The following is a 25,755-nucleotide window of genomic DNA, read 5'->3' as shown; positions in this document are numbered from 1 at the left end:
CTTCTCTTCCTGCCAAACCATTCCTACCCCCCAGCCTCTGTGCAGGGGTTAATAGTCAAAGGGAAATAACCATCTGCCCCATGCTCCAAACACTTTCTCTATGGCTACTCATACCAAGGACCTCTCTGTTCTCAGTAAGGGGCATGAACAACTGATAAGCAGGACAAGGCAAGAGGCAGCAGAGAGGGGAAGACTGCTTAGCCTTCTTGTCTTCGAGGCCAGGTGCAGCCTGCCCCCCCTCCCCACCCCTGGTGTCTCTACCTTTGCATCTTGACTTGTCAGCTGGCGGATGCCCTTAGGGCCGATGACTAGGTCCACAGTAATGTTCCATCCTTGCTGGAATAAAAGGAGAGAGAGGACTGTAGGTTCAGTTCAGTCTCCTTCATATTTCAGAAATTTCAAAACAAGCTCACTAAGTTAGACACAAGCCACTGTCTCCTGGGCCCTCCAGCTCCTTCAGTCTTAAAGCCCTGCCAGAGAGATTACCCTCCTCCCAAAACCCTGCCTACTCTGCCTACTCTGCCCACCTCCAAGATCTCTATCCCGGATTTCAATTCCCTTCCTCAGGCAAGTAGATTAACATTAGTTGGCATTGGAGGGTATGCTGGTGAGGCCCAGCTGCCAGAGGATCTTTGCTTTGTGGGCTCCTACGAGCAACCACACCCTTTCCTGGCCCCCCACATTGGCCTCCTGGGCCCATTCCCCGAGAGGCCTGGAATTCAGGTCGGAGAGAATAAAGATGATGGTCATTACAATGAGTTCACAGCGATAGGTCTCCTGGTCGATGTTGGCAAAGCCTGCGAGGGTGTTGAAGAACTTCATGATGCACTCTTCCTCCCTGAGCGACGCATACTGCTGGAACGTCTGCTGGATCATCTTCCGGAACTGCTTGGGCTGGAGGGGGACGGTCACTGGTGAGTGGGCCCTGCTCCAAGCTCAGGTTCCTTCTTTCATCTCATCAGAGCCACTCTGCTGCCAGCGGATGGTCCTCAGGCCTTCGCCATGAGAGCAGCAGCCATCTCTTACCTAAAGCACCCACCTACTATCGCAAGGGAGGCTCACCATAGCCCTGGTAGGGAAGTATGGAAAGTAGCATCCCCAAGCCACAAAGCTAATTGGCCTCCGATGTGGAAATGAGCCAGGTTTCCTAATTGCTAGCCACAGAAAGGGCCTGCTAGATCTGCTATGCCCAGATGGTCCAAGATAGCACAGATGCCCTGGCTTTCCCAAGGATCCCCAGCCCAATGCCATTAGCTCCAGTCCAGGAGGCCAGCACAAAGGGGGTCTCTCTGGGCTCCTTGCCCAGTGGTTTCCTTACCTTTAAGTTCTCCTGCATCTGCTTTGGGAAAAATAGGTCCAGTCCCACTTCCTTCCTGAAAGAATGGATCGGGGGGAGTGACATTTGACTCTCGCCTCCTCATCCCCAACCTAGGACTTCAGGCTAATGAGGAAGAGGCAAGATGGCTTGAGGACCAAGGAGATGGGTCCTGCCTGGCTCTGGTCTTGAGGTAAATGAGGTAGGGATTGAGTAGGAAAAGCAGAACACAAAGAAGGATGGGAAAGGCAAGGGCCAGTGTCAGAACTTACTCCAGGAGCTCAAAGTTGGACTTTTTGTCAAGTGCATTGTGAGGCATGTCCTTGAAGAATCGCCTGCAGAGAGAAAAATCATGAATTGGTTGATGTTTGGAGAACATCAACATCAAGACTGTTAGACTGGGGTCACCCAATGCCACACATTGGTCTGAAGCTCCTTAACTCTTCCAAATGTAGCCAGTGGAAGAGAGAATATTAAAAATTTTTTGACATTTACAAAATTATGAAGAAAAAGAAAACCCACAGATTTCATTCCTAGGAGGACTCCAGCTCTGTGCTTTGGGAAGCCCAGTTCTGGGACTGCTCAGTTTTAGGGCAGAGGAAGACGATAGAAGGAAGTTCTATATGTGGCCTCTAAAAATGAATGACCCAAGGCAGCAAATAATGATTGTTGGAAGGCCTACCATTTAGTAGCTTGAGTATACGGCCCCATAATGGTCCAGTTCAGTGGTTCTCGGAGCAGAGGCAATTTTATACCTCCCACTCCTGCCTGGAAATATTTGGCAGTTTCTGGAAATCTTTGGTTGTTACATCTGGTTAGGAGGAAGATGGTCCCACCAGCATCTAGTGTGCAGAGCCCAGGGCTGCTGTTAAATATCCTACAATTCACAGGATGGTCCCCCAACCAAAGAATTATCCAGCCCCAAATGTCCCTTTGCTGAGATGGAGAAACCCTGGGACTTTGATCCAAGGAGAGAACTCAGGAATCTGGGAGGAATGCTCTTCCTTGACCCACTTCTCTCTAGCGGGTATCTGACAGAGTGAGATAGCAGATCCTGGAGGAGCATGGTAGCTGATGAAGGCAGGCCTGAACTCTGGAAACCAAACAACAGGTCAGCAGGGATGATATTCACTTGTAGGACATGCGGAGCTGACCCAGGATTCTCCCCTGGATGGATGGTCCTTCTCCTCCTACTTCTACCTGAAAGTGCTTAAGATCCCAAATTTTCACATGGCCAATCATGGCAGATTTAGAAAGCTTTTTTCTAATCCAGTGTTACCTGCTTGCCCCCCAGGTTCACAGAAAACCTCAAGAGCATGCCTGTGGTGTGTTGATTACAGACAACATGGCCTCCAGCAATTCCCGCTGGCTTGTGGGAGGTGCAAAATGTCTTCCTAGGGAACTGAACAAATTGGCTTGCTATACGCACTTACTTAATTCTAAAAGAATAAATGTTGGCAAGTGCCCATCAGGAAAGAGGATTTTAGATCTTTCAGCATCATCCATTCATTCAAATAAATACTGCACTCTCATTCTGTGCCAGGAGTATGAGATGCCAATGCCGACTTCAAGGATTTGATAGGATTTCGCAATCTAGTGCCTGCCAGCCAATGGCTGCCTGACAGAGTGAAGCATAGGTACAGCAGATCCATGCAGGGTAGGGAAGGTGGGGTGAGCCTGAGGAAAGGGAGACTTCAAGATGGAAAGACCCTTGGGCTGGTTCAGTGGGAAGAACCTATGGCCACTATGGTGCTTGTCATGGATACTTCACAGGCATCCTCTGAGGTTTTCTATGAACACAGAGGGCTAGCAGGCAACATTGGCTCAGAAAACTTTCTAAAGATGCAGAATAAAGAGTTTACCAGGTTGAAAAGGGAACGAGAAGAGTATGCCACACAGTGGGATCTGCTTCCCAACCCCCGATGACAGCGGTCTCTTAACATCACTCCTGGCTTATGGCAATTGAATGAATAAATAAGCTTTGAGACTGGGGATGGATGAAAGAGTTCTGAGGAGGAGAATAATTAAATAAGCCTTAGTTAAAAAAATTGGGATTAGCTAAATGGAAGGGGAAATAAATTTTGAAATGAACAGTGAGGAATTAAAGTACATGAAAAATAATAGCAATGTTAGGATGATGGAGGTGTTGGTACATGGAAAAATGTTTTCTTAGGAAAGGGAGGCTTTGGGGCACCTGGGTGGTGCAGTTAGTTTGTGTCTGGCTCAGGTTGTGATCTCAGGGTTGTGGGATCTAGCCCTGTGTCAGGCTCCATGCTCAGTGTGGAATTTGCTTAAAAATTCTATCTCCCTCTGCCCCTCCTCTCTCTCTCTCTCTCTCTCTCCCTCTGGAATAAATAAATAAAAAAAAAAAAACCTAGGAAACTCGGGAGCATACCTGGATCATTTCCATCTCCTGCAATCCAACCACTCCCTCTATCACTGGTTGCCCTTGGAGATCAGTTACCATGTTACTTTTGACAAAGGTACCCCATCACTTGATGTGTCATGATCTGTGTGTCTCTAACATTTGGAGCAGTGGAACATCTTTGGGATGACTGAGAGGACCAGTCACCATTGCTTATCATATGTACCAGTGTCCCCAGAGACTGGGCATCACAGTCTTCTGTGCTGAGTCCCATCTCAGCTGCTGTCAGTGAACACCCAATAGTCCCCAACCTGCCCCAGTGCCATCATTGAATGAGGCTGCACCTTCTAGAGAGGCCCTGGTGTTTGGCTGGTTCTGCGAAGCCTAGGTCTGCCATTCTGACTGGCTAACACTCGGTGGAAAGCTAGGCATGGGCAGGCACAGGCCCATAACTGATGCCCAGGTAAAACCAGCAGAAAGTAAAGAAGCATCTATGTAAAATCCAGTTGGCTCTGTTTTTCTTCTAAAAAGCAATAGAATAAGTTGCTCATTATCAACATTTATAAATTAACTATGAGACAAAATGCCTTTTGAAGCAAGCTGAGTGTTCTTTCTTGAATCTTTACTTATTACCAGTTACTATTCAACCACTATTAGTGTACACTTTCACTTTGAGCTTTTAGGTCAGAGTGTTCAGAGGCTCTGCTGGGAGGGGGCAGTGGTCCTGGGTGTCTCAGGTGAAGGGAAAGCTGCGTGGCTCCTCATACTGGGAAGGTATTAACTTCTAGCATGTGAATCTTAAAAAAAAAAAAAAATAGGAATGCCTGCGTGGCTCAGTGGTTGAGTGACTGCCTTCGGCTCAGGTCATGATCCTAGGGTCTGGGATCGAGTCCCGCTTCAGGCTCCCCGTGAGGAGCCTACTTTTCCCTCTGCCTATGTCTCTGCTTCTCTCTCTGTGTGTGTGTGTCTTTCATGAATAAATAAATCAATCTTAAAAAAAAAACTGCTAGCATGTGGCCCAAGAACTTCACATTTTAATTTAGAGGGGGAAATATAAATAAAGTATTTGGCATTTACAAAGGACTTCCAAGAAATCAATAAAAAATTAATTAGGTATGATTCCAAGTATATGGTGTTCTGAAAAAGGCAAAATATGGTGATAGTAAAAATGTGAGTAGTTGCCAGAGATTGTAGGGGGAATGAGCAGATAGGGAAGAGAGCATTTAGGGTGGTGAAGCTATTCTATATGACACTGCAATGGCATGGCCTTATCAAAACCCATAGAATGCACAACATCAAGAATAAGCCCCAGTGTAAACTATGGACTTTGGGTAATAATCATGTGTTGATGTAGGTTCATTGATTGTAACAAATGTACATGCTGGTGGGAGTGCTGATAGATAGTGGGGAGCTCGCACAGTGTAGGGCAGGTGGCATATGGGAAACCTCTATACTTTCCTCTCAATTTTGCTTTGAATTTAAAACTATCCTTTAAAAAAAGGGTCTATTAAAATAAATAAATAATGAATAAAGGTAAAGAAAAAAAGTCATGTAAGGGTAAAGAAAAAAAAGTCATACAAACAATACAAGCAATAAATAATTACTGAATATTCTGTTCCTATCATTATAAGTACTTTTTTTTAAAATTTTTTTTGTTTTTTATTTATGATAGGCACACAGTGAGAGAGAGAGGCAGAGACATAGGCAGAGGGAGAAGCAGGCTCCATGCACTGGGAGCCCAACGTGGGACTCGATCCCAGGTCCCCAGGATCACGCCCTGGGCTAAAGGCAGGCGCCAAACCGCTGCGCCACCCAGGGATCCCTCATTATAAGTACTTAAAATACATTAGCTCATTTGTTCCTTATAATAATCCTATAGGGTCACTACTATTATCATCATTCCCATTTTACTGATGAAAGAAATGATGGATATGACAAATGGTGAAACTGAAAAGTACTCTGGTCGAGAAAGTGCTAGGCACAGCTTTGACCACGCTACCCTCCTCCACTCCGAATGCTTCCACGACCAAGAATAAGGCCTATTTCTTAGACTGTCATTCAAAGTCTTCCACAGTCTGGTCCTCCTCTGCTTACTCCCACTACCGTCCAGTCTGTTCTTTTCTTTCCACTGATCCCTGAGTCCGGAATGAACTTTCACTCCCAGCTCCCCCCATCGTCTCCCAAAGGGATGTATCCTTCTTCCTGAGAAGTTCAGATCCCCTCTTCCTGATTCTTCAGGAAGGATTACGAGCTTCTAGAAGTGTGTGAGTTTGGCACATGTTTCATTCTGCCTTGTATTATAAGCAACCGTGGACACACCTGTCACCTCTCAGACCCAGAAGTTTGAGGGAAGCTCTGCAAGACTTTCTAATTCTATGAATTTTTATTGGTGCCTATTGCAGCTGAGGACATAGCAGTGAACAACAAGGATGGAGACCCAACATTCAAATATCTCCCAGGACCTTGCCTAGGGCTCAAAGAAACATTTACTGAATCACTTGAATGGTGGATAGATGGAAGAAGCAGGCAGCCTAGAGGCAAGGGCAGTGGGGGACACTGACCAGAGATAGGGCTGGCCTTTCTATTCTAAGGACCAGTTGGTGAGCACCATACCTTCTGTCAGTCATCATTCATCCATTGTTCCCCCCACATCCCCCATATACTTACTCTTGTTTCCCACCCTGGAAGCAATTCTGAGCTGGCCAAGAACTCTAGTCCCTGGAGGGTCCTCAAGCCCACATACCTGAGCTCCAGACAGCCTAGCTGCAGGGCCATGCCCTCGCTGACCTTGCTGGCATAGCGTTGCATGTAGTCATTCCGTAGCTGGTGGGGAGAAAGGCCAAGGTTGAGAGTCATGCCCTCCTTCCCTATGTCCCTGAACAGAGGCCCTGGAAGATGGCGGGTGCTTTGAACCCAATCCTGAAGCACTGAACTGTCTCTGTCTCCCATACCCCACCATACACAAACATGTAGCAGATGAAGAGCAGAGAGGGAGACTCCCCTCTGCTCTGCCTCCTTCTAGAGCCCTCTAGAATCATGCCTCCACAAGCCAAGGCCTTCAGGTTTTTGGAGGCACTTTCAGACACATTCTCTCATGGCTTTATGAGGCTGGAGCTCAGATTCTCCTCTCCACTCTTCATTTTAGAGATAAAGAAACTGGAATTTGGGGATGAGCCAATCGTTTATTCAGTCTTGTTCGTAAGTAGTGGCAGATGTCATCCACTCTACAATCAAAGTCTGGCTTTGTGTCCAGCAAACCAGGAGGGAGTAGAGACCAGACAGATGATAGTGGCAGCAGACTCACGTGTCCTCAGCACTCACGGTGCCATGTCCTGTGCTAGGCATGCTAACGGCAGTACAGCCGGTGGCAGGTTACAGCAGCTCCAAACAGCTCATGAAAGCCAGTTATTAAATTTTCTGTAGTTTTGCAAGCCATATGATATCATACTGGTAGCTTAAAAAATGCCATAGTAGGGAAATATTTACACCATGGAAATTGGCACATGCTATAAATCAGAGATTCTTTTCTTCAGAGAGGAGGTTCACCAGCACCCAGCTAATGATACCATTTGGTCCTCATAACAACCCTATAAAGTAAATGTTATTATTATCATCTCCATCTTTTGAAACAGGAAACAGCTTCAGGTGGGTAAATTAAGCCCTAGGAGGATATGGGGTTAGTAGGTGGCAGAGCTGGGCTAGGAGCCAGGTGTGTCAGAATCTGTTTGCTGAGACTACCACTCCTCTTTGGACTTGCTCGATCTGCTCACCACCATGTCTCCTGGGCAGTAAAGAGTCACCAGCAAAGTCCAAAAGGACCTGTGCATTTGGGCGGGGTGAGCCAGCACTCAATTAGCCATGAGAGAACCAGGGTTGGAACCCCTGACCAAGGGACCAAGGCATGTATGTCCCCAAAGAGAAGTTTCCTAGACTGGGACCTCCAAAATCTGGGCTCTGTCTTTCTATCTCCTCAGGAGAGGATGAGTAATAGAACCCTGGGGACAAGAAGATAAAATACTTCTACCTGTTGGTAAAAATACAGTAGCGTTGTCCTGTCTTCTTTTAGGCTTTCCATGAAGTCCTCTGGCAAGTAGCGGATTTGAAGATCATACCTGGGATAGGAAGTTCAGATTCTCTGGTTGACACAGGGAAGCTGGTCATGTAAGGGTCTGCCCATGAGGCTCATGGGCACCCATTCAGGACCTGCTTCCTCTTTCCCTCGTCTGTGTTCAGGTGGAGGACTGTGGAGGACCATGGAGGACAGAGGGGTGGCCAGCAGGTGGTAGGCAACACTAATCCTGACTCTCCAACTCTTCCTTATTGTGGCAATTGCTTTCCTTAGGTTTGCAGATGAGCCCTTGACTTGGCTTCTCTATCCTCCCTGCCCTACTCTTCCTCCTTCTCCATAACACCAAGAACATCCTGTCTAGGGATGTTCCTGATATCTGCCCAGGGAAGGGGATGCGCTGTGAGCCCATGTTAGGCCTTGGCCAATACATGCATTGGATGCCGTAAGAAGACTAAGCCTAAATGCCACTCAGATTTTCTAGAAGATTTTCAGGGGTTGGGAAGTGCTCCAAAGATGGACTTCCTAGGGCCTCCCCATTCCATACTCATTTCCCCCCATTCGAGAGCCCAGGGCTCTTCTCCTACCTCCACTCGGCTTCCACATGCAGACACTCGTACTTGTCCTGCACCTCACCCACTGTCATCTGCGGGTGCAACCAATGGATCTCATCCGACTTCATGTGCTTCAGCCTCAGCCCATAGCACTCAGCCAGCTGGATGTTGGGCCCAATCCGTCCACTCAGCAGGATGGAGGCAATGACCTCCTGGGGAGGAGAACAGAGAGACACAATTCAGGGGTGCCCCCTTCTAGGCTGCCACGGTCCTCACGCAGCCCCTGGAATATGATTCTCTAGGGTAGGTTCCATCTTAACCTTTCATTTATCTCTGGTTCTCTAGCACTTAGCGCAAGGCTTAGTGCACAGTGGGTTGGATTTGATGAATGAATAATTTGGTAAAATGAGACAGAGAAACTGTGAAAGGAGAGAGTAGGAGCAAATGCAGCAAGGCAAAGAGCACAGAGTCTTCTGCAGCCCACCCCAACTAAACTGATTAATAATTACTGAGCATCAGCCATGTAAAAACACCCTCTGAATGGTTTCCAATTTAACCAGCATTACCGAGGGTCTGTAGTAGGCACTCCAGGCATCTTGCATACATTATTTCATGGAATCCATACAACACAGGAAAGTAGGTGTTACACCCCCTTTTGGCTCTGATGACCAGACTAATGTAGGTTACACAGCTTATGGAAGTAAGCTGGGGTTTTAAACCTGGGGCCAGTGGACTCTGAGGATTTCTACTAGGCCAAGCTGCTTTGAGGGGTGCTGTAGCTAGGCAAGGCAGAAGGATAAGATTCACAGTTTCCACATAAGAAGCATGGCCACAGGAAATTAAGTGTTGACAAGAAATTAAGAACCCTCCAATTCCTGCTTTCTTGTTGATCAGAAGTCGGCCTGCCCAGAGCCTGACGCCATAGTTTCCTGGCCTTGAGCCAGAGCTGGGTCAAGAAGAGGTCCACTGGGCAGCTGCCTGGAAATCCATCCATAAGGTCCCGCCTAGTTCTGAAATCACATCAGTTTCAGTTTAATTCAGGTTTCTTAGATGGTTACACACATGATTGGTGAATTGAGCCCACTCCCAATGGAGCAGAAAGTACCGTCAAAGGCAAATTTTTTAAACTCTTCTTATTTTCACTAATAAAATGTTAAACTCATACTTAAATGGTACTGTTTTAAAGGAATACCAAATTACTGGTCTGGCTGGGCAACCCACATGCATTGATCCAGCTCTGCCTCCTGCCAGCCCTCTTCAACTCCATGCAGCAGTGAAACTAAAAGACACTAACCCTAAAAAGTCCCTTCTCCCTTAGGGAAATAAATGTCCATCAGAGCAGTCAACTCTTGGTCTGTGAGACAGATGGGGAAACTGAGGTACAGAAAGCACACATTAACAGTTGTAACAAATCAGTGCAGGGATCAGAACTGTGGTCTTGGGTTGGGGAAGAAGGCTGTGACCAATGGGACCAACAGCAAGACAGACACAGACAAGAGGGAAAGTTTCATGGTTGTGAAGCTGACCATTTTGTCATTATTTCCACTCATTTCTCCTGCCCCGACTCTCTGTACTGCTCTGTCCACTTATATGATTATATTATTCAAAGTACCCTTGTCACTTCTGAGCTCCACCTGGAGTCCCAGCCTCTGATGTTTTTAAATGGAGAGACTTCCTTGCCCCAAATGAAACTTACTGGCTTATGTCTAATTTCTCCAGGACTAGAATCCCTGTAATTACTGGAAATTTCAAACATGTATGAAGTACACTGAAGTCAAAGGAAAGAGTATAATAAATCCCGATGTACACATCACCCATATTCAACAATTATGAACACTCAACCATTCTTGCTTCATTCATTCTACCAGTGACAACACCACCCCCCCCACAACCGCCACTCAACTATTACCATTTTTTACAGTTCTTTTAAGGTAAAACTTATAGACATTAAGATGCAGACACTTTAGCTATACAGTTTGTGTGTAATCTGCATGCCAATAATTAAGATACAGAACTTTTCAAGATAGCCAGAAAGTTTCCTTATACTCCTCCTCAGTCAACCCTAATGCCCATGCCCACCCCAACTCCAGGCAACTAGGTTTTCCTCCCATTTTCGCCTAGTTTTGCCTGTTCTAGAACTTCATGTAAATGGAAACATTTAGTATATATAATTCATTCCCCTGTTTCTAGATACCTGGGTTAATTCTTATTTTTTGCTACTGTGAATAAAAGTACTATGAACATTAATGTACAGGTCTTCTTGTGTACAAATGTTGCCATTTCCTTTGGACAAATATCTAGGAGTGGAAATTGTTGTGTCAAAGGTAGATGCATGTTTAACTTTATAAGAAACTGCTAAAACCATTCCATTGTACATTTCCACTGTGATATATGAGATGTCCATTATGCTACATCCATACCAACATTTGGTATTATGTCTTTTTAAGGGTTATGTATAGTATCTCATTGTGCTTTTAATTTGCATCTCTCTGATGACTAATGATATTGAGCATGTTTTCATCTGGCCATTCATGTATCTTCCTTTGTGAAGTATTTGTTCCACTCCTTTGTCCATTTTTCTGTGCTGTCTTTTTATTATTGGGCTGTAGGTGATCCTTATACATTCTAGATAAAAGTACTTTCTATGTGTTTTAAAAATATTTTCTCCAGGTCTTCACTGTGCCTATTAGTGATTTCCTTGTCGGTTTCTTTTGGTAAAGCCTTACTTATCAAAATTTTCTTTTATGGTCAGTGCTTTCTGCATTGTGTCTAAGAAACCTTTGCCCACCTCCATATCATGAAGATATTTTCATATTTTCTTTTATAAACTTTATAGTTTTAACTTTTCCTTTTAGGTCTGTGAACCATCTTGAATTAATTTTTCTGTATGGTGTGAGGTAGGGGTCAACATTTTGTTTTTTTTCTTTCTCATAAAGATCTATGGTTGTTCAGCAGTGGTTGTTGAATTTCATTTTCAACAATGGTTGTTGAATCGTTTTGCTGCCTTTGTCAAAATCAACTGGCTAGTAAGTTTAGATTTAATCCTAGACTCTCACTTCTGATCTATTGATCTTTGTTTATACTCTATCAGTACCACACTGTCTGCATTATTGTAGCTTTAGAGGAGATCTTGAAGTCAAATAGTATAAACCTTTTACCATCTCCTCTCCAAGATTATTGTGCTATTCTAGGTCTATGCATTTCCATATACATTTTTGAATCACTTGTCACTTTCTATTTAAAATGCCTGCTGAGGGGATTCCTGGGTGGCTCAGGGGTTAAAACGCCTGCCTTCTGCCCAGGGCATGATCCTGGAGTCCTGGGATCGAATCCCACATCAGGCTCCTTGCACGGAGCTTGCTTCTCTGTCTGGTTCTCTCTCTCTCTGTGTCTCTCATGAATAAGTAAATAAAATCTTAAAAAAATAAATAAAATGCCTGCTGAATCATGACTGAGATTGTGTGAAATCAATAGCTTAGCGGGGGTAGCATTGACATCTTAATAGCTTGGAGTCTTCTAATCTGCAAATATATATCTCCACTTAATTTTACTCTTCTTTAATTTTTCTCAGCAGTGTTTTGCACTTTTCAGTATGTAGTTTTGCAATCTTTTGTAACTTTACTCCTAAATAGCTTATGTATTTTGATGCTTCTGAAAATTAAAAAAAATTAAAACTAATTTTCTATTTTAGGGTTCCCTCCATTGGGGGGGCTCCCTCTTCTCCAGGATTTTCCTCAATATTTTGGCTGCTCAATCACCCCTAAATTCTATCCTTTGATGCCTCAAGCCAAGTGAGGCTGCAGCTTTCTGCCCTTCCCACCCCTCTCAGATTGCAAAGCGCCCTCAGGCAAAAAGCCAGAAATTTGCAAATCTCATTCCTTACAGTTCTGCTCTCAAGAGCAGATTTCCCTCTAGTCTCTGCTGGTTATGATTACTGTCCAAGGCTTTCAAGATCATTTCCTTGTTATTTTGTCCAGTTTTATCATTGTTATCTGGAGGAAGATCAGTCCAGCTAAGGGATTCCACCATTTTTGAAATCTCTGTATAAAATGGTGAAAAAATTAATAACATCAAACAAATGAATAAAAAAATAAAATAAATGAATAAGCCTGTATTTTCTGCAAATAGAAGAGGGTTAGGAGGCAGAGAGCTACCTTTAGAGCTCCAGTGGAAATTTTTGTGCTTTTGTAAAAACAAAGAAAGCTTTGGAAAAACAAACAAACAAACGTACCCTGCTGTCCTCTTCTACCTTTTTGTCTCTTTTACTTTTCCCTCCTCTTGGAGTATGTGGTATGGCCAAGGCCAAAGGTGAGAGGCTGAGGGATTGGCAGTGGCTGCAAAGCCAGGAACAGAGCAAAGGAGGAGGTGGGGCCAGGAGCAGAGATGCTAGAGAGGTGAAGACAAAGTTTACCTACAGGGGGATCCAGCAAAAGAGTAAATATATTAAAGATAATGGGAAATAAGCTTCTTGATGATGGAGAACATACTCAAAATATGGAGAGGAGAAAGCTAGAGTGGATCCTTAGGTGAGGGATTAGAATTGGAAGTATTGGTGAGTACTCAAGGTTTTACAGGGCTGGAGAGGGAGAAGGCATGGGAGCCCAGGAGCACACAGGAGTTGTGAGCATGTGCCACTGAGAGCCCTATGTGTACTGAAAGAGCCTGAGGTCCATGACATCCAGATGGTCATTGTATACCAAACACTGGGTCTTAGTTTCCAAATAACTTTCTCCACTAAAAGGACTGGGACAGGGTGGCGGGAGGGGCAGGTGAGGGGGTGTGCTCCTGACTGGCTCTGTTGGTTAAACATCTGACTCTTAATCTTGGCTCAGGTCATGATCTCAGGGTTGGTGAGATAAAGCCACACTTTTGGGTTCCGTGCTCAGTAGGGAGCATGCCCCATCCCTCTGCGTGCTTTCTCTCTCTCTCTCTCTCTTTCTCATAAATAAATAAATAAATAAATAAATAAATAAATAAATAAATCCAGGGATCCTTAGACAAATGGCTGATTCCAGGGCTGGGGCAAAGAAAGTACAAGAATATCTTTTTGTCCTAGAAAAAAGGGAAGTGTTCAGAGAATGTTGGGATATATAACAAAGAAACAGTATTAGCTTAAAGGGGCTGGCATAAGACAGATCTGGGACACTTAAGTATAAAAATATATAGTGATAGAAATACATAGGAAACAAACTGAGGGTTGCTGGAGGGGAGGGTGGTGGGAAGATGGGATAACTAGGTGATGGACATTAAGGAAGGCACTTGATATAATGAGCACTAGATGTTATATAAGACTGATGAATCACTAAAATCTACCTCTGAAACTAGTAACACTATTTGTTAATTAACTGAATTTAAATCTAAAAAGTAGTAAAAAAATTAAAAATAACACACACACATATAATGGATTACATTACATATATAATGGATTACATCCCATTGAATAAAACAGAATCTGAGATAGACAAATAAACAAATGAGACAGAAAGGAATATTCTTCGTTACGGTAGAATGCCAACTAGTAAATGTAGTAGAAGAAAGAATGGAAACGGGAAACCAAAATTTGGCAACAAACTCAGTGTTGGTTGGTTCAGGTGTGATTCATCAATGGATGATAAAGCTGGAGGGTGGAGATCTGATGATGAATAGGATATTGACATAGTCTCAGCATATCTTCCCTCAGATTCTAGTCATATATATGTCTCTGTGTGTGTATATATGATATACATATGTGTGTATAAATGATCAGGTCATCAAGGTTAATTAACATCATCAGTCGTGGAACAGGTAAACAAAGCACGTCTCCCACCTTAATGCACCAAGCAGAGCACAGCATTATTTCTGAAATATTCTTGCCAAGAGTTCTTGGCCAAGTCTAGTTATACAACCCAGGGTGAGGAATCTCTCCAGAGACCTATAGAATAAAAGGTCTGTATTCTTTTTTTTTTTTTTTTTTGGTAACTGTTACCTTTTTAAAAAAAATTAAGGTATAATTAACATAACATTATATTAGTTTCAGGATATAACATGATTCAGTGTTTGTTTACACTGAGAAATGATCACTACAATAAGTCTAGTTACCATACATCACTGCACGTCATCAAACATTTTTTTTTCTTGTGATGAGAACTTTTAAGATTTAATCTCTTAGTGACTTTCAAATATACAACATCGTATTATGACTATAGTCACCATGCTGTACCTTACATCCTATGGCTTATTTATTTTATAAATGGGAGTTTGTACCTTTTGATCCCCTTTGGCCATTTTGCCCACTCCCTACCACATCTCCCCTCTGGCAATCATCTATCTGTTCTCCGTATCTATAAGCTTGGCTTTTTGTTGTGTTTTATTTTTCTGTTCATTTGTTAGATTGTACATAAGAGCGAAACCGTACAGTATTTGCCTTTGACTTATTTCACTTACTATAATACTCTCTAGCTCCATCCACATCATTGCAAATGATAATATTTCATTTTTTATGGCTGAGTGATACTCCACTGTGTATGTACCACATCTTCTTTATCCATTCATCTGTGGATGGACACTTGGATTGCTTCCATAACTTGGCTATTGTAAACAACGCTGCCATGAACACAAGAATGACTATATCTCTTTGAATTAGTGTTTTCATTTTCTTCTGATAAATACCCAGAAGTGGAATTGCTGGATCATAGGGTAGCTCTATTTTTAACTTTTTGGGGAAGCTCTGCACTGTTTTTTCCAGAGTGGCTGTACCAGTTTGCCTTCCCACAAACAGTGTAAGAGGGTTCCCTTTTCACCATCTCCTTCAAAAGGCCTGCAGTCTTTCAGACTGAGGAACTCTTCTACACTGGAGGAGACCACAGAGACATGGTGACTCAATGGAATGTGTGCTCCTGGGCCAGATAGAAAAAACAGACACTGGAAGGACAGTTGGTAAAATTTGAATGGATATTCCAGTTCCGAGATAGTGTTATAGCAGTTTGGGCTTTCCCCTTTGATGGCTGCAGGCTAGGTCTGTAGGAGAGTGTCTTTGTGAGGGAATAAACACTGGAGTATTAAAAAAAAAAAATAACCCCCCCAAAAAAACAACAACAACAAAAAACAAACACTGGAGTATTTTTGTTGATGGGGTGGTATTGCTGCAACTTACTTTCAAATAAATCAGAAAAAGAATAATGACAATGGATGTGTGTGCAAGCATGTGTACAGAGACAGAGCTACTAAATATGGCATTGATAGATCTGAACTGAAAGAGGACTTAACTATCTTCTTTTTAGCCTCAAATACTCTAATTGAGTCCTTTTTTTCCAGCTGATCTCTCTCCTCACCCCCCCCCCCCCCCAGCGTATCTCTTAACTCAGGCAAAAGACCCTATGGGCAAAGCATCCTGTGATGGGAATGGAAACTACCCCTCAACGAATAGGACCTGCCCTGAGCTGACCCCAAGACAGTGATTTATCTGACCTTACCCACTGACCTTGCCCCACATTTTCCTTACATCAACCTGAAAGTATTTTCAGCACTTTGGAGGCAGCCTTTGAGACACTAGTCTATTGTCTCCCAGTGTTGGCCTCACTGAAATAAATCCCCTTCTTGTTTCACCACCACTTGTTTCTCTGTCTTTGGATTTTGTAGAGGCGAGTGGCCAAGCCTGGTCTGTGTGGGGTCTGCGGGACCAGGTGCTCTTGCACCTCTGAGCGCTGGCTACACAACTACTGGGGAATCGGAGTGGAGGCACTTTGGGAATTCTTTGTACTGTTCTTTCAACATTTTTATAAGCTTAAAATAATTTCAAAATAAATAGAGAGTTTCTGGTGAGGGAGACGCCCAGGCACATGAGAAGTAAAGGTACCATATCAAATGAATGAGTAAGATTTCTATCAGGCCAGACAAGGCCTGGCCTCTTCTCTTCCACTCTGAGTCTCTGAAAGAGGTGGGACTGAATCCCACTCTTTGCTCTGTGGTGGAGGAAACTCTCTAGGGTATAGCTTGAGGGGACATTTTCCTAGGTTTCTTTCTAAAAAGCACCCAATTTCTGTTGTAAGGATGGTGGGGGTAATTTTAGGTCCTTGGGATAGAAATTCATTTGAGACTCTGTCCAACAGATTTTCATAGGGAAGAGAGATTCCATCTTGCAGTAAGGAAGAAGTTGGGTATTTTCTAAACGTAAAGTGCATGATTTGGGAGACTGCCTGGTGCTGGCAGGTTCCTATGGGAGCAGCATTCTTCCCAGAGAAGCAAACCTGAAGCTCCTGGAGAGAGGCACCTCCATCTACCACCACTATCACCTCACTGGTTGTTATATAGTAAAGAATTTGGCTGGTCTTTGTCCTTGTTTCTGGGTGGGAGCCTCTGAATCCTTGGGATTTCCTAAGTGTTAGTGACTTTGTTGTTCATGGTGAGGCTCATGGATCATACCTGAGTTTATGCTAACGAGGTGAGTCATGGTGGGACTCTAAATAGTCTCAGGATGGGGGTCCACTTTGCTGGAAGGACTAACCGTGTGATCAGAGGCTGGGAACTTGGAGCCACATGATATCAGCCTATCTTTCAGGTACAGGCAGAGAGCTGGGAAGTCAAATTACATCACCAATGGTTCAACCAATCAATCCATCAACTGATCAATCATGCCTGCACAACGAAACCTCAATAAAAGCACCGGTTCAGGCGAGCTTCCTAGTTTGTGATGCACATTGACATGCCCAGAGGGTGATGTGTCCTAAGAATGAAGAAACTTCATGTTTGGGGCCCTCTTGCACTCTATCCCAAGTATCTCTTCATTCAGCTGGTCCTGATTTGCATCTTTTACAATATAATTGTAATCAGTGGTATAGCACTTTCCTGACCTCTGCGAGTCATTCTAGCAAATTAACGAACTTTCGGAGGTGAGTAGTAGGAACCCCCAAATTGGTAGCCAGTTGGTCAGAAGTATGGGTGGTCTGGGAAGCCTGGAGCTTGTGACTGGGTTTCGAGGAGGGGCTGGTGGGGGACTTTGCTCTCAACCTGCAATGTCTGTGCTAGCTCCAGAATTGCAATATGTCAGGAACCGCACTGCAAGGTGTGCAAATCCTTCAGGCTCAGGTGGGGAGAAACAAGGCTGCCCACCAAGGGTGACACAGAGCACGCACTTTGGAGTCACACAAACCAGGTTGTGACCCACACTTTAGTAGGATGACAAGCTCCTGGAGTCAGTCTCCTTGCTGTTCACTACCCTTGTTGTATGAAGGCACAGAACACTTCCTTCACTCAAACCATCAGCAACTTCCTATGATGCACTCACTTCACAAAGCGCTGTGGGGAGCCCCAGTACATACACAGAGAGCAACCCCCCCACCCCAAGGAACTTCTATTTAGGGTAGGAGGAAGAAAGTGGCTTGACTTGAGGGGGCCCAGAGTGGGGGTGATTCTTTAATCAGTTTAAAGGAAGAGGAACTTGAAGGTGAGAGCTCTTATATCAGCCCTGCCCCCCTCACTTGACTGCCTCACCTCTGCTAGTCACACAACTTCTCAAGCAAATGGTGGGAGCAGCCAAACCAGCCCTCGGCCCATGGCTCATAAATGGTCATTAATGACTCAGTACTTCTTTCTCTATTACTAAATCACTTTTTAGGAACAACAGTTTAAGATATTTATCTAGTCACTAAATTGCCAAATGCAATACAGAAAAAAAAAAAAAGCTGTCCTAATTTTATCACTTGTTATTTAGAAGAGCTCTGCATGTATTTTTTATTTTATTTTATTTTTTGCTATAGGGAAACCGTTACCTCTGCCCATTTGGGGGTTACTGAAAAACAAGCTCTCAGACTGCCCCTGGCTCACACCTTCTTGCATGCAGTGGGATTTCTGTGGCATTTCTTCAGACTTGACTAACACTGACTTATTTGCTTTATCAAAGAGCGTGAAGACCCCAAACCACCTCTGCCTCTCTGTCTCTGGCATTTCCTCTCGTAAGTCAGAAACAAAGAAGGGACAGGAATGAATGCTTGTCCTGCACCCAGGATCATTTATTTCCCCAAAGAGAAAGGTCACCCAAGCAATTAAGTAGTGCTCAGGCCACTTTCTCTCTGCTTTATTGGTACTCAGTCACATTTTTCCCCCCATCTGAGATAGACTTTTGTATACAGCGTGAGATATGGCTTAAAGTTAACTTGTTTTCACAAGGGTGTCTAACATTAGTCGTTATATGTGTTGGGCTGCTTCTTGTGTCTTTTTCTGTCCCTTTGATCTAAAGGTCTATTTTTATATCTCAGTCACGATTTTATCACTTCTTTAGTAGTCTCATGATTTTCTCAGGTTCATCTATTTTTTTTTTAAACAAAACACCTAATTTGTTGTTGTGTTTGAACTTATTAAATATCTTCATGCTAGTGGCTGGGTTTTTAGAAACAACTGAGTTGACAGCCTGCCACCCCCCCTCCCTACGCCCCCATTAGAATTGCCCACGGCTTGTCTAGGGTCACAGCCCTTACTGGGGGCAGCCTGTATCCGGGGACTTAAAAGGCCCTGTTTTTTCATCGGAACACTGGAGCTCCCAGTGGTGTGGCCATATCACAGCCCACCCTCTCTCTCTGCCCAATCCAGTTTTGGTCACTACCCCCAGGGGGGTTTTATGAGAGTAAAACCTGAGAGCAACCCCACAGTGCAGCATCTGCTTCGTGGGACCCCACCTGGGGCACTGGCCTTCAAATGGCTTTCCTGGCTTGATCTCACTCATTCTTCTTACTCTGTTCCTAAGGAAGGCATAATGTTCCTCTTTTTTTTTTTTTTTTTAAGATTTTATTTATTTATTTGAGAGAGAGAGAGAGCATATGAGTGGGAGGGAGGGGCAGAGGGAAAGGGAGAAGCAGACTCCTCAATGAGCAGGGAGCCCAACAGGGGGCTCAATCCCAGGACCCTGAAATCATGAGCTGTGCCAAAGTGAGATGCTTAATTGACTGAGCCACCCAAAGCACCCCTAAGGAAGGCACAACCCTCCTCTTTTTAGATGACTGAATTTACAGTTTTAATAAATTAAAGCCATAGTTTGAAAAAACATCCTGCTTAAATTCTATTTATAAAGGCTCCACTTTGAGATTGAGGGCAAACTTAATGCACGACTTTTGTTGAAAACCATATTGGCTCTCATTTGCTGTGTGCTAGGATAGGATGCAAACTCTTTAGCTTGAGGCATGAAAGTTTCATCTCCCACTCTCACCCATGGTATGCTGTCAGTTCCGTCCTCCCTCTCCAAGCACAGCATACTCTTCCTACCCGGAGGACACTGGCACCCCTCTCTCTGTGCTCTCCTCCAGGTGAGCTTTTGGGGCCAGTCAGCACTGTGAGGTCTTCCCTGCCTTGCATTGCTAGGGTTTGTTTTCTGTCTTGGGTCCCCAAAGAATTGTGCACACACATTTAGTAAGGTACTGTTATGGGTTGAATTGTGTGCCCCCCAAAAGATATGTTGAAATCCTAACCTCTAGTCCCTTAGAATGTGACCTTATTTGGAAATAGGGTTTCTACAGACGAATTAAGTTAAAATGAGGTCATTAGGATGGATCCTAATCCTATATGACTGGTGTCCCTATAAGAAGGGGAAATTTGAACATAGAGGGAGGCATGCGCACAGGAAGAGGGTGCCACACGAAGGTGGAGGATTTGGGTGATATATCTATGGGCCAAGGAATGCCAAAATATGGCCAGCAAACCACTAGAAACTAAAAAGAGGCAATGAAGAATCTTTCTCCTACAAATTTCAGAGGGAACATGGCTTTGCCGACACCTTGATCTTGGACTTCTAGCCTCTGAAACTGTGAAACAATGATGTTTTAAGTTACCACACTTGTGGTACTTTGTTATGGCAGTCCTAAGAAACTGACACAGACATTTACTAGTTATAACTAAGACATTTGTCCATGTTGGCCTTTCCAGCCTTTCAAGTCAAGGTCAGAAGCCAAATCTGACATGCAATATCATCCCCTACTCGGAGCCCAGTGCTTGGCAGAGATATTTGAAGAAAGAATTGATGAGTAAATGAATAGGAGCCAGCTTCTCTGGATAACAACTTGGGGGTAAAAGGACAGTATACCATGGTCAAAAATATTCAAGAGATCAGGAGTGCTGTGATCAACAGCACCACAGGCTTTGGCATCTACTGGATCTGGTCATGGCTGTGTGGTCTTGGCCAGGTCACCTAACCTTGTTTCTTTATCTGTAAAATGGGAAAATACCCCTTCCATTGTGGATTTTGGGGCAGGATTAGATCAAATAGCATGTGTTGTAAATAAAAGAGCAGATATTAAATTATAAGGATGTTAACTGTCCCCTCCTTTATCATCTAAGGGGTTTCTGTGCACCACCCAACTCTTGCGCCTCTGGACCATTAACTTAGTGATGGGAAGGGTAAAAGTGGAGAGGTCTCAACCCAGTTGGATTTGACTTACAATGAAAGAAACAAAGAATGACTGAAGAAAGAAAAAGAATAGATCTAGAAAGAACAATAGAGGGGAGAAAGAGAAGAGATTGCATGGGCCCGAATTTAGGAATTTGAAAATGAAAGCGAAGATGTTTCTGGACAGCAGCCAACCCAAATAGGTATTAAGAAATAATTATGAGAATTTTAAGAAATTTTGCTATCTTGAAAGTGCAACCCCAATGATATTTTCCTCCTAAAGAGAGTAACATTTTAAATTGATTTTCAATTCATTCTTTTTAGATGATAGACTGATACTATTTGGGATATGACACCATACTGAGACTGGCCTCAAGGAAAAAGCAAGCTGGTCAGCTTATGTGGATTACAGATACGCAAAGAGTTTAGCACAGTGGTTGGCACAGAGTAGCTCTCAATAGATGGTGATCATTATCGTGATGGGCAGGCAAAGGAGAAGGGAGAGGCATGGGATCAGAAGGGGCAAGCCATTTCTGGACTAATTAATTCAAGAAATCTGTAACTGAGATATAAATTTGAGAGCCTGAAGTGGAGTACAAGGGGGCCTCGGCCAGAGGCTCCTCAGACTCTCTGCCTGAGTGGAAACTGACATCTTCAGAGACCCGCTCCCATGATAGTGGCTAAGGGAAGAGAAGCAAGCCATGGTTGCCAGGATTCCAAGAGCCACTGAGCTCTGAATAAGGAGCACAGGTGATGGAGGAAAGTCAATTCTGGAAAAGGGATCTGATACTGTTTCCAAGCTGAAGCCAGTGTTAGCAGCAGCAGGAGGCTGAAGTGTGATAAATGAGCCTTGTAGGATGTCAGGTCATGGCCATGAAGAAGTTGGCTGAGAAGAAATAATGCAGATAAAAATGATTTCCTTCTGCTTGGAGCAAGAAAACCATGAAGGGTTTTCTGTTCCCATGGCAAGAGCTCACTACAACAGGCTCCTTCCTTTTCCCTTGTCAGCTACGTGTAGAGTCAGGAAGTAAAGCTCTGAGGAAGTGCAAAAAGCAGGTCAAAAAGGCAACAAGAGGTATTCTCTTTAAATGACTTGAACAAAACATAAGAGGTGCCTCTGAGAAAAATATTCTGTGAAAAAAAAAGACTGTTCTGTCAAGTGTTTGGATTTACTAATAAACCACGAGGGGGATCCCTGGGTGGCGCAGCGGTTTGGCGCCTGCCCTTGGCCCAAGGCGCGATCCTGGAGACCCGGGATCGAATCCCACGTCGGGCTTCTGGTGCATGGAGCCTGCTTCTCCCTCTGCCTGTGTCTCTGCCTCTCTCTCTCTGTGACTATCATAAATAAAATAAAAAAAAAAATTTAAACCACGAGGGAGGGCTTTTGATGCCCAGCTGAGGTTTGGGAGGAGTGAAGATCGTTACAGGAAAGTACCAAGTGGACTTCACACACTTCTTTGAAAAAGTCCCCCTACTAATAATATACCTCTTCAAGGAATGATTTTATGATTTGTTTGTGTAGCTTCTTGTGGGTCACTTCAACGTGATTGGTGAAATTTTATTTCTCACACAGGGTGATGGATCCTGGGCATTCATTTCACTATAATGCTCTATAGCTCACATCCATGAATCTCAATGGGCACAGCTGGCACTTGGGTCAGGACGATTCTTGGTTGTGTGGAACCATTCATCACCCATGGCTGTCACCAATGAATGTCTTGCCCCTTGGCCTAGTCATCCTAACAATGATGATGACAATATGACAATCCAAAAAGGAGGCTCCTGAATAGTTCCAAAGGCCACCACCCAGGAGGTGTAGGACAGCTCCCCAAGGAGAACTGCTTGACTCATCAATATTTATTTTCTTCTGCAAGGAGAAAACATTACATAAGAAAGCCTCTCAGGGATTCTGACCCATGCATTCAACAATTACACATTAATCTGGTGCCACATATTGGGTCCCATTCCAGGTGCTGTGGTTATATGTGAGTATAGCAGTGAACAGGACAAAGTCCCTGCCTGGAGGAGTTCTTGTCCCCAGTACAAACACAGATATCAAAGGAATATATGTGGTATACTGAGAAATGGAGAAGTGTTCATATCTTCGACTTAGTTCTTTGTCTCGAAGCATGCTATGGATGCTATGGTTTTATCACCTCCAAATCCATATGTTGAAGCCCTAATCCCCAGTGGGATGGTATCTGGAGGTGGAAACTTTGGGAGGTAATTCGGTCTTGAAGGCAAAACCTTCATGAATAAGATTAGTGCCCTTAAAAGTGAAAAGAGAGAGAGGTGAGATATCTGCCTGCCATGTAAGTACACAGCAAGAAAGTGGCCCTCTGCAAGTCTGAAAGAGAGCCCTCAAAGAACCCAACCACAATCTTGAACTTCCAGCCTCCAGAACCATGAGAAATAAATTTCCAGTTGTTTAAGCCACCCAGACAAGGACAGAGTATAATAAATTGAAGGAATGACTCAAAATACAGAAATATCCTGTATACTAAGAAACTCAGCGTAGAAATGTTTTAAATAGCAAAATCCCCTCAGCAAGTAGCCAATCAAAAGTTTGAAACGGCCCCAGAAATAATGGGAGGGCCACACAGAGTTTTAAAGAGCTTGGAAAAGTTTTGGAAAAATGCTTCTCTTGTAATAAATGGGAGGTATAGGATACAAAACCATATACAAAGAAGGACAGTGGCTAGAAATTGAAACAAACAAATCCAGAATGAAATACATCAAAACGTGAACAGTGTTGTCTTGGGGTAGTGCATATCCATACATATGTTTTTATTCTTCTAGGTTTCCTGTGTTTGAACTTTTGTATACCACACAGTATCAGAGGATGGCCTCAGGAATCAGAAACTGTTTCATTTCTGATCACTTTGTGATTTTGGACAAATAATTTCTCTGCTCCAGTTTCCTCATTTGTAAAATGTAAACATTTTCAGATCTCCTGAAGTTCTCATGAGGATTAAATGAGGTGATACAAGTGAAGAGTTTAGCATAGTGCCTGTACACAGTAGTGCTAAATAGAAAGCTATTATTAATACTGGATGAACACGCATTCATTTTATAAATTGTTGGATTCCATCTGCTAACATTTTGTTGAAGATGTTTGCATCTATGTTCATGAGAGATGCTGGTCTATAGCTTTCCTTTCATGTATATCGCTCATAAATTCATTTTATAGTTGTAAAAAAATATCTTCCAAAATAAATGTTTTAGTTCAGCTGTTATAATAAACTTGGTTGTGCAGAGTAGGCATAACAAAATCGTACTTAAATGGTAGAAGCAGACATCATCTTCCAGCTTGAGACAAATGCCATAGTTTATGTTCACGTGCTTGGCTCATGTGCTATCAAGTGGAGACTTCATACCTTATGTACAGGATCAGCTTTGAAGGAGTGAATAAACTCCTTGTAAAATATAAAACTCTAAAATTAAAATGCTGGCTAGACAGTAAATTCCACATAGCCAGACAGAAGAAGAATGACCAAAATTCATTCAGCTCCTGATGAAACTGAGGTTAAACAGGTATTTTGCCTTCTAGATCCTAGAAAGCAGACCTCATTGAGGTAGGCACAAAAATATAATCTCCAATTATACGGATACTCCAACATTAAAATATTTATTAAGCCCATAAATCTTAGACTGGAACTTTGGAATCTTAAGTAAATTTAGAGGTCACCTAATTTGACTCTCTTTTTATTTTTATTCTTTTATTATTTTTAAAAAACATTTTATTTATTTATTTGAAAGAGAACACGAGCAGGGTGGGGGAGGAGTAGAAGGAGAAGCAGAGAGCGATGCCAGACTTAATCCCAGGACCCCGGGATGGTAACCTGAGCGGAAGGCAGATGCTTAACCTACTGAGCCACCCAGGCTCCCCATTGACTCTGTTTTTAAGTGAGGAAAGTGAGACCCATGAGGTCAAGAGACTTGCCCAACGTGATACAGAGAATTCTACTTTAAGCCAGCTGAAACTATCACCCCTCCTACACATTATTATTTATGAATGCCAATCTTCCTTCTGGTCAACTTCCTATGTGGTCTTTACATCAAGTGACCTGAAAGATTACCGATCTCATTTGAGTACTTTCCAGGCATTACTTCATTTGTTCGTTCATTCATTCATTCATTCATTCATTCCACGAACATCTACCTTGTGTGAGGCTCTCTATAGGCACAGGGGACATAATGGTGAATAAGATGCAGCCCCTGCTCTCTAAGAGGCCGCCTCCATTTAGAAATGGACAGGAGGCAGTCACTATTCAGCTGGCCAAATCTGGATAGGGGAAATGGCAGAGGTGAATGCTCTCAGCCAACAACCAGTCCCAGTACCCCGAGATTCTAATTCAGAGAATTTGGGATGGGACTTGGAAAACTGGTATTTAAAAACTCTCTGGTGACTCAGATTGTCTGCCTCATCTAAGAAGACCATGGTAGTGGTTCTATGAACCAATCCACCAGCCCTATTTACAGCACCTCTTGGGCATTTACTGCTAGAGACTGAAGACATTGCTCTCTGTAGACACCAGATCAATCAGAAGCGTTTTCTCTTTCCTGATGGAATTCGGAATTGAGACACAGAATTCTAGCCAGTAAATCTCTGTTGGCTTTATAACCAGAATCTATCATCCATCCATCAATCCATTCATTGTTAAACAACTACTCATTAATTAATTCAGCAATTTGGGGTGGGGGGACCAGTCCCTGTCTCCTGGAGCTTATTTTCTACTGGGGGGTGGTATTAAACAAAAACCAGGGATGCATGTGTGGCTCAGTGGTTGAGCATCTGCCTTTGGCTCAGGGTGTGATCCTGGGTCTGGGGACTGCATCTTGCATTGGGCTCCCAGCAAGGAGCCTGCTTCTCCCTCTGCCCATGTCTCTGCCTCTCTTTCTGTGTATGTATGTATGTATGTAAGTATGTATGTATTTATTTATAAAATTTTATTTATTTATTTTTTTTTAAAAGATTTTATTTATTTATTCATGATAGTCACACAGAGAGAGAGAGAGACAGAGAGGCAGAGACACAGGCAGAGGGAGAAGCAGGCTCCATGCACCGGGAGCCCGATGTGGGATTCGATCCCGGGTCTCCAGGAT

General features: G+C 43.5%; 1 protein-coding gene across 3 annotated transcripts in view; it reads right to left on the bottom strand.

Annotated features, from left to right (window-relative positions):
• PTK2B (protein tyrosine kinase 2 beta) overlaps positions 1–25,755 on the bottom strand; it is a 125,158-nt gene that overhangs the window by 25,531 nt on the left and 73,872 nt on the right. For all 3 annotated transcript variants that reach the window (XM_055346169.1, XM_055346172.1, XM_055346170.1), the window contains exons 3-9: positions 8,334–8,512; positions 7,705–7,792; positions 6,424–6,503; positions 1,588–1,650; positions 1,319–1,373; positions 754–894; positions 262–336 (exon numbers count right to left, since the gene is read on the bottom strand). In XM_055346169.1, coding sequence (XP_055202144.1) covers positions 262–336; positions 754–894; positions 1,319–1,373; positions 1,588–1,650; positions 6,424–6,503; positions 7,705–7,792; positions 8,334–8,512 — 681 coding nt within the window. The remainder of the gene's footprint in view (positions 1–261; positions 337–753; positions 895–1,318; positions 1,374–1,587; positions 1,651–6,423; positions 6,504–7,704; positions 7,793–8,333; positions 8,513–25,755) is intronic.

Source organism: Nyctereutes procyonoides, unplaced genomic scaffold (assembly GCF_905146905.1).
Source record: "Nyctereutes procyonoides isolate TBG_1078 unplaced genomic scaffold, NYPRO_anot_genome, whole genome shotgun sequence".
Classification (NCBI taxonomy): domain Eukaryota; kingdom Metazoa; phylum Chordata; class Mammalia; order Carnivora; family Canidae; genus Nyctereutes; species Nyctereutes procyonoides.
This window is presented reverse-complemented; position numbering and strand designations above follow the sequence as displayed.